At 39.6% G+C, this 9,732-nt stretch overlaps 1 protein-coding gene across 1 annotated transcript in view; it reads left to right on the top strand.

Annotated features, from left to right (window-relative positions):
- Positions 1-1,935: 1,935 nt before the first annotated feature.
- Positions 1,936-9,732, top strand: part of LOC117101361 (A disintegrin and metalloproteinase with thrombospondin motifs adt-2-like) — a 20,386-nt gene continuing 12,589 nt past the window's right edge. The window contains exons 1-3 of the mRNA XM_033241335.1: positions 1,936-2,033; positions 2,961-3,825; positions 3,876-4,373. Coding sequence (XP_033097226.1) covers positions 2,967-3,825; positions 3,876-4,373 — 1,357 coding nt within the window. The 5' untranslated portion in view covers positions 1,936-2,033; positions 2,961-2,966. The remainder of the gene's footprint in view (positions 2,034-2,960; positions 3,826-3,875; positions 4,374-9,732) is intronic.

Raw genomic sequence — 9,732 nt, forward strand, 5'->3', positions numbered from 1 at the left:
AGGAGATATCATCGCATAAAGATGCTGCCGCAGTATAGAGATAAAGACCTAATGACGGACTTGTTTTGTTCCAGAAAAAAAACACAGATGGTTATTAACATATTAGTATACTACTACTACTACTACTACTACTACTACTACTGCTACTACTACTACTACTACCACTACTACTACTACTACTACTACCACTACTACTACTACTACTACTACACTACTACTACTACTACTAATACAATAGGCCTCATGTACGTAGCCAGGATTTTGAAAGGGGGCAGCCGTTATGCGAGGTACGTAGGTCTCCGGTGGGGACGAATCCCCCTGAAGTAGCGCACTCAGAAAGTTTTTAGGACTGTTTTGAGAGGATAAAGTGAAAATTGCAATAAACGCACCATAAATAATATTAGTAAGCCTAACAATAGTTATATAATAAATCAACAGTGTCGGATCCAAAAAATTCAAAAGAGAGGTGACCCAGGGAGGGACTTTCACAGACTGAGGAACCACCCACCTCAGCCCCACCATGGTTGGGGCAGATGTAAGAAAATTTATGATTAGGGCACCTCTAGATGGCCGAAATTACACTCTGAGACTTAAATTTGCATATATTTTTCTTTTTTTCTTTTCATTAAAAAAAAGGGGGGAGGGGGTCCTTGAATCCGCCACTGCTCAAAACATTCTTTATCCAAAAAAACATAATCACAAAAAATGGGCATAAAAACCCAGATCACATCCTAAACAAATTGATGCACCATCGCCTCAGCAGTCACTAAGGGTGCCGACTCGATGGAGCTTAATGTCATACCCAGGGAAGGGCGCAGATCTGTTTTGAAAGGTGAGGGAGGGGAGGACAATTTGTGAGTCGATATCCACCTCAGACCCACCATGGTTGGGGCTGAGGTGCGAAAATTTGTGAGATACTTCCTCGAAATGGCCAGCAATGACACTTTTAGTTAAATTCATCATCATCACATCACCATTTGTCAAAATGAAGCGCCAACAAAAAAAAATCTCATGATCTTTTATCAGGGATTTTTGGCAACCATCTTATGTGTGATATACCATAGAAACAAAGCTTAAAACATTGTCTTTGACTACTGTATGTACTTTATATACTTCAAAACTGTGATTTCACAACCACCTCAGCCCCACCATGGTTGGGGCTGAGGCGAGAAAATTTACGGAAGTAGTACCCCTAGATGGCCGGAAATGACACTTTTATATAGAAAATTCATCATCATCAAACCACCATTATATAGTCAAAATGAAGCACCAACAAATTTCTCATGATCTTTTATCAGTATCTAATTAATATCCAGGACAACTTAGGCCCAGGGAAAATTTTGTATTGGCTCAAGAACAAGCTTTAACATTTTTACAGTGTACAGAGTTGGGGGGCGGGGGTGGAGCTGCAGCTCCCATGGCTCCCCCACCCCCGGATACATTCCTGATAGGCCTAACTGGGGCTACTAATACTAATAATAGGCCTACAGTTTTGCAGCTACACTACTACTACTACTACTACTACTACTACTACTGCTACTATTACTACTACAGTACTGCAGCTCTACTACCAATAATAAACTGCAGCACTGCAGCTCTACTACCACTAATACAGTACTGAGGCTGTACTGATACTGTACTGCAGCTCTATTCATAATCCAATATTATTATCTTTTGTAAATACATAGTGGTATAATCCATTATTATAAGAAGGATATTTCATTTCGTAATTACATAATTTAATTTATTAAAATTATGATTTCTGTAAAACATCAACATAAGCAGACTGATTTTGATAAATGTCAGGTATAGAAAACAAATTTTCATTGTTAACATGTATTTAAGAAACGGATCTTATGAAGGGGTATTGAAGGAGCCCTAATGTCTAATGTTTTGTCCGGCTCTTAAAGTTTACAAGCTCTCAACCAGGAAAATAATTTCGTACTATCATCCGTTCATCAGTCGAGAACGTAGTCGCCTCAGTTTCTTCAGTTTGATTTTACAAGAATTAACTTTCTTCGAACAGTTATTTGGTAGGTACCGTTGATATTACATAAAAGTTTTTAAATGTAATAATACTGAAACACAATTTATATTAGTATAATTTTGGGTAGAGTTTGTCCGTCATATATTAGGTTATATATTTGTTAAAGTTATTCTTTCGGCTTTGATGATATTTGTTAATATAAATACTAATACTAATAATAATAGGCCAATTACAATAATAATACTACTAATAATAATAATATATTATTATTATTATTATTATTATAAGAATAAGAGGAATAGTAGGAATAAGAATATTAGGAATAATAAAATCAAAATTAATAAGAATACAGTGCCGTACGCTGGATTGTGGAGGTGAAGTGGTGGTGGGGGGGGGGGGGTTCTTTTTCCAGGAAAACGGAAAATTGGCTGGGGGCCGTGCTGCCAAGTGCCCCTGGCGCTCCGTGTTCCAGGCATTATCAACGTTAATTTCAATGTCGTGTAAGAGGGTGTAAGTAGGTGTTTTTAGTGCATAAAAGGGTATTACTTTGAAGATCAGCCCTGCATGTGGCTGGGTTTTCAAACAGGGACGCAGTATCAAGACCAAAAAAAAAAAAAAAAAAAAAAAAAAAAAAAAAAAAAAAAAAAAAAAAAAAAAAAACGCATATAAATAATAGGCCTGTATTTCATGGATAATAATAAATGCACCCAAGTTTAATAATTAAGGCAGTTCTATTCTCAATAATTTGCATTGGCGAGTAATTTCCTTTTAGTTTTAATAACAGTCGGCGTCGGCCTGGCCGAATTCCCTTAGTGGAGGATCGATACGGTAGGCCTATTTTTAGTGAATCTGGCCTGTCAACGTTGCAAATCAAAATGAAACTAATCCACCCCTGCACCATAAGCACTGTTAAGATTGTGGGGTTTTTATTGTTAATATAACACCATTATTTTATTTTTCTTATCCTTAGTAGAGCACCATGAAAATAATATTTGTTGCAGTCATCTGCCTATGTATCCTGGAGATAGCACGCGTGGACGGTTTTTGGAGCCGTCGAAGACGACGTCGCCGCCGCCGCCGATCGTGCTCTGCTGTGAATTGTGAGTGGGGTAGCTGGCAAAGTTGGGGTGCCTGCTCTATAACCTGTGGAAGTGGTGGGACGAAAAGGAGAAGTCGAACCAAGAGTACATCTGCGTCTTGTGGAGGAACGTGTACTGGTTCGTCTCAAGAACAGAGAGTCTGTTCTCCTGGATGTACTCGTGGTACTGCGGTTCAAGGACGTTGCACAAATTGTCCTTTTCCCTACACCGGCAACTGCTGCGAACGTCGCTCATGCTCTGCTGTGAATTGTGCGTGGGGTAGCTGGCAAAGTTGGGGTGCCTGCTCTATAACCTGTGGAAGTGGTGGGACGAAAAGGAGAAGTCGAACCAAGATTAGATCTGCGTCTTGTGGAGGAACGTGTACTGGTTCGTCTCAAGAACAGAGAGTCTGTTCTCCTGGATGTACTCGTGGTACTGCGGTTCAAGGACGTTGCACAAATTGTCCTTTTCCCTACACCGGCAACTGCTGCGAACGTCGCTCATGCTATCCTGTAAATTGTGCGTGGGGTAGCTGGCAAAGTTGGGGTGCCTGCTCTATAACCTGTGGAAGTGGTGGGACGAAAAGGAGAAGTCGAACCAAGATTAGATCTGCGTCTTGTGGAGGAGCGTGTACTGGTTCGTCTCAAGAACAGAGAGTCTGTTCTCCTGGATGTACTCGTGGTACTGCGGTTCAAGGACGTTGCACAAATTGTCCTTTTCCCTACACCGGCAACTGCTGCGAACGTCGCTCATGCTATCCTGTGAATTGTGCGTCACCGGCAACTGCTGCGACCGTCGCTCATGCTATCCTGTAAATTGTGCGTGGGGTAGCTGGCAAAGTTGGGGTGCTTGCTCTATAACCTGTGGAAATGGTGGGACAGAAAGGAGAAGTCGAACCAAGATTCGATCTGCGTCTTGTGGAGGCGCTGCGTGTACTGGTTCGTCTCAAGACCAGAGAGTCTGTTCGCCTGGATGTACTCGTGGTACTGCGGTGCAAGGACGTTGCGCAAATTGTCCTTTCCCATACACCGGCAACTGTTGCGAACGTCGCTCATGCATTCCTGTGAATTGTGCGTGGGGTAACTGGCAAGAATGGGGTGCCTGCTCTATAACCTGTGGAAATGGTGGAACAGAAAGGAGAAGTCGAACCAAGATTAGATCTGCGTCTTGTGGAGGCGCAGCGTGTACTGGTTCGTCTCAGGCACAGAGAGTCTGTTCGCCTGGATGTACTCGTGGAACTGCGGTGCAAGGACGTTGTGTATGTCCCTTCCCATACACCGGCAACTGCTGCGAACAGTTAATTGAAGGTAATTTTATATAGTTTTTAACAGAAATTCCAAACCACAAAAACTGTAGAAATATTACATATTCAAAGGCGGCGGAACATTTTTGAAAGGGTGGGGGAGACTTTTTATGAGGTCCAGTATGCGAAGCGAGCATCTAGGCTGAGGGCAAAGTCCCCTTGAAGCTACTGATATTTTACGAAGTTTGATGATTTTTAGTAGTTATTTTATATGCATCCATATCAAGCTACTGTAATATGATAATTGTTGTAATTTCCAGTAGCGGATCCAGGAATTCGAAATAGAGGGGCCCAGGGAAAGTAGTACTTATAGATGGAGGATACTACGTCAGCCCCACCATGGTTGGGGCTGAGGTAAGAAAATTTGTGATTAGGGCACCTCTAGATGGCCGGAATTTCAGACTTAAATTTCAATATAATTTTCTGTATATCTCCATTTACAAAATATTTGAACAATTTAGCCCCCACACCCCTGAATCTGCCACTGATTTCCGAACAAAGTCGAAGTCGAGATTGCTTCCACAATCTCAATGAATTATTTATCATGAGGGGTATCTTTCATATGGGTATTCCCGACGAAACCGTCACGTTTCCCCAGATGGATAAAAATTACCCTTCTATAGTAACCATTAAATGATACTCCAGCTGTGGCGGGTCTAGGAAATCGAAGTACAGGGTACCAGGGAGGGTCTTCAAATGGAATGCCTGCCCACCTGAGGTAAGAAAACATTATGATTATGGCACCTCTTGATGGCCGGAAATGGCACTCTCAGATTAAAGGTTGAATACAATTTTGTCTGTTTTCTACATTTTTTTTATAATTTTGAAAAAAAAAATAGAAGGTTGGTGCTGATAATGATAAATTAAGTAAATCACCGTTATGTTTGTGAAATCAAAATGCTAACTAATATTTTGTGTGCTCCCTATCTCCCTAGTCCTGTTTGATCGTAAATTAGACGGCATTATTTCCACTCAGAATAGTGTAGTCGCAATAATACTTCCACAAAAGTGAAATTCAAAAAAAGGAGAAAAGCAAAAACCTCTTGATTTATTTTAAAGCATTGTACATGTAAAATGACTATTAAAATTAATGACTGTTTTAAGCTTATCTTATTTGTTTTTCATGGTTAGACTTTTGAATACGTGACAAGCTAATCTGTAAATAATAAATCATTATTTTTATGAATGTTAGTTTGCACATAATATATAAGTGGGCATAATTTTGACTAAGAGGATAATTTCAAAAACTTTTATGATGAGTATTCAGTGGCAGATTGAAGGGGCCCAGCCGGCACACCATCCCTTTTTTTTCGAAATTTAAAAGTGGAAAAAAATGAGAATTATATTCAAATTCAGTCTGAGAGTGCCATTTCCGACCAACTAGAGGTGCCATAATCATAAATTGTCTTACCTCAGACCCAACCATGGTGGGGCTGAGGTGGTCTACTCTCTCCATCTGTAAAAGTCCCTCTCTGTGCCCAGCTCTATTTCAAATCACTGGATCTGCTACTGGATACTTTGAAAATTTCGTATGGAAATAAATGTTAATTGCATTGCTTAAAATCTATTGAAAGGCTATAGGCGCCAGTACTTCTGGGTCCCCAACCAAGGCTTGGGCGTACGGCCAAAGGCTTTATTTTTCATTTCGTCCCCCCCCCACCCCCACTTTCAACCACGGATCGACGCCCGCCTACCTCCTCCCCCATATGCCTAAATACAGAATTCACGAAGGCGGGCGATTCCATTCTTTTTTTCTTCATGCTCAAGGGTGGATTTCAAGGAAACTTTACAGACGCCTTTATACAAACTCAACTCAAAAAGGGTAATGTTCGTTAGAAATAAAATCTATATTTCATAATAATATTAATAGGTTAATTTTTAAGGCGCAAATAAACAAGGTCTCTAAGCACCAAATAATAATAATAATAATAATAATAATAATAATAATAATAATAATAATAATAATAATAATAATAATAATAATAATAATAATAATAATAATAATAATAGTGACATTTTAGCGTTTGTAAAATGTTTGTCACCGGTGCTGGGAACAGACACAAAAGTAGGCAACGGCGTAGAAAAATATTTTTCATTGGGGGGATGATTGGCGTGTTAGCGCCAATGTGTGCGCTTGTGCGGACAGGCGATGTGCCCCCTCTGAAGCTGGAAACCTTGTTTTTGCAAAATAACTTGGTGCAATGTGATGACTACTTTTAGTGAAGTTTTGATCAAAATGAAAAAAAAATTTACCATTAACAATATGGCATATCTGTATCTGTGAGACACTCACAACGATGTGGAGCAAAAAGAGAAGTGGAATAATAAGTAAATATTTTATAGTATTTTATTGACTTTCTTCATTTTTACACTTTTATAATAAATACATTCGCTCATGAACGATAAACCTCTTAGTGCCTATTTTGTTTTGTTATTATTACCACTGGTATTAACATGGTTTTTAAAATATTAAACATAATAAAAATAATGAGTATCTATATGCGCTATTCACATAACTGTGAATTTCTGATGCTTCATGTTCACCAAATCTGCCCGACCTTTTGTTCCCTTGACCAGTGACTTTCTTCCAGTTGTTAAAACCAGTGGAGATGAAGGCATCTTCTTTTTGTGTGCGAGGCTTAACAGACCTTGTTGCTCTGCTGAAGCACATGTATGGCAGATAACACCCTTAAGTTCTTTAGAATAGTGAAGCCACTTATATCTATCAAACCATTTTTGTTGAAAATAAATCTTCTGTGTCTAGCTTGGTTTCATTCGCCGGTATCTCTGATGTCAATGGTTGATGTGGCTCTGATATTTTTTATAGCAGGAGCTTCATTTGTAGCAGAGCATGGTCTTGGTGGTGACAATTGATCATCAGAAGGCATAGGTAAAGTAGTGTCAGGATGATAACGATGGAGCTGTAGTAGCTTCAGGAGTATCATGGCTTTCTCTTGATGGTAAACTTGGATCTAGAGTCAGCCGAGCTTCAGAAGTGGTAGCAGACTGGTTGGGTATTGTCTTTAGATTTAGACCTAGCCCTTTTCCGTGGGGGACTGGACATCTAAAAGAACACATGAGCAAGTGATAACTACTTTCGCATCCAATTAAAGCGAAATATTTCTCATGGTGTAATATGAATGATATGAAAACCTTATTATGATATTTAGGGTTTAGGGTTTGAGACTTCACCTCTTCTCATTTAAGAATATGTTCATATTCAACCATCAGGCCAAGGCCTCAGAGTTTTTCCCAGGGGTTACTGTGGTCCCCTCTCCCGCTAATTAATAATAGGCCTGCCTGCAACTAAGCCCTTGAAAAGTAGTCCCAGCTCAGAATAATTTCAACTGGAAAAACAAATTATCTGTGTAGTAAGTACGTCTTACCATTTTCCACGTACTGTAGTACAAAGTTAACCCTACAGCTGAGCGTGCCCACAGAAACATGCAACACTGGAATGCTGGATAACAAAATACAAATAAAATGTATGATAATCTTAAATTAAAGTTAAAAAAAAGTTTTACTTACCCTGGCACTGGTGTTGCAATTTTACCACGAAAATTCAAACTGTCGTTGCCCAATCCGGATGTGTCACTCCGATTCTGGTCTGGTCTGGTTTGGCCTGGTCTGGTCAGGTTTTTGCGCTTAGAGACTCTTGTATTTTGCGCAATATAAATCTATAACCTTTACCCTTTTTCTTACATTTACAGAACAATTTTAGCATACCTAAAAGGTTTCTCCTTTCTATTATAATCAATAAATTCCTCATCAACCGATATAACCATAAAAATTCTTGGAATTGACATAAAATTACTGATGTACACACCCTTCAGGTGAAAATGTGGCTTGCTTTGCAAGCACATCTAGGCCTAACATCTAAGGAAAGAAGAGCTTAGATTGGTACCAGATAAAATAATTTTGTTATCAACATTAATACATTATGCTAATTTTCATCTTTGTAAGCGCATAAGACATTGCAAATTATTTTTGTGACAGTCTTTTGAAGTGTGTAAAGCTCCATTTTATCCCATACATAGTCAAAATATTGGAGGGGGGGGGGTGATACAATGGACCATCCCCCCTTGTCATATATTGGAGGATATATCCCCATCAGATTGGGATCTACGCCTATGAAAGTGGGGGGGCAGGTACCCAGTAGAAAAAGGTCAGGGGGGCCAATGGACCCCTCCTGCCCCCTCCCCCGCTTCCACCGCCGTTGCCATTGCAGGATGTAAGCTTCAGCATGTGTTCTCCTGTTAAAGGCCAGCTCCGGGCATACATTTTCTCTTCACTATGTGTTCAAATACATTATTATAAGATATCATGTGAGTAATCTCGACAAAAAAAAAATGCCAATTTGACTGAAAACGAGAATATAAAAATCCGCTTAGAAGCACTGAGTCTAGGTCTCAGAACACTCCAGGCGTGATGAGAAAACAAATTAAAACACACCAACTGTCAACCAACGACACCGCGAGAACGTGACATCGCGCTGCTGTGGACTTCACCACACTAACCTGTAAAACGGCGCGTCGGTCAAGATGGTGTACAATAAACATAATTGCCATAACAGAATCAATAATACAATTGATAAAACAACAAACAAACAAAAATGACAGAAGAAAGTAGTTTATGGATTAACTTGCATATAAAAACAAAGACCTAGGCTAGCCTAGTATCAAAACCAGCCCAGTTTCTAGGCTAATCGTCACATAGTCCATGGCCGGCGGAACCGGGGGGGGGGGGGCCGGGCCCCCCACTTTTTTTGCAAAAAATAATGTCTGGAGATTTTTGTGTGACCGGAAAAAAAATTCTAGACCTACCTTTTCAGGACCCGTGAGCTGATTATTTTTTTTTTTTATGTTACAATCAGAAAATTAGAATTTTGAAGAACATAAAAGTCATTAAAACACACTTCAGATGTCGGGAAAGCTCATTCCCGCTTTCTACGAATTAAAGTTTTCCCGGGGGAGAACCCCCGGATCACCCTTTCTTTTTGGGATTTATCGATTCATGGAAAAAAAGAATACGCATGCAACTACTCATTTATTTATGTAGGCACACATAAAATAAAAAATGAGAAAAATTTACCTGACCATTTTCAAGAGGGGAAAACCTTGAATTTTGAAGAACTTAAAAAGTCATTTCAGAAGTCAGTGAAGGTCATTTCCCGAATTCTAGAAATCGAAATTTTCCCGGGGGAACTCGGACCCCTTTTTTCTTTGGGGTTCATTGGTTTTATTGAATCATTTTCAAGAGCGGGGAAACCTTGATTTTTGGAGAAATTAAAAGTAATTAAAAGACACCTCAGAAGTCGGAACTCATTTCCCGCCTTCTAGGAATCAAAATTTTCCCGGGGAAGA

The sequence above is a fragment of the Anneissia japonica genome, unplaced genomic scaffold (genome assembly GCF_011630105.1).
Source record: "Anneissia japonica isolate Jap-2015-1 unplaced genomic scaffold, ASM1163010v1 scaffold2293_len299155_cov175, whole genome shotgun sequence".
NCBI lineage: Eukaryota > Metazoa > Echinodermata > Crinoidea > Comatulida > Comatulidae > Anneissia > Anneissia japonica.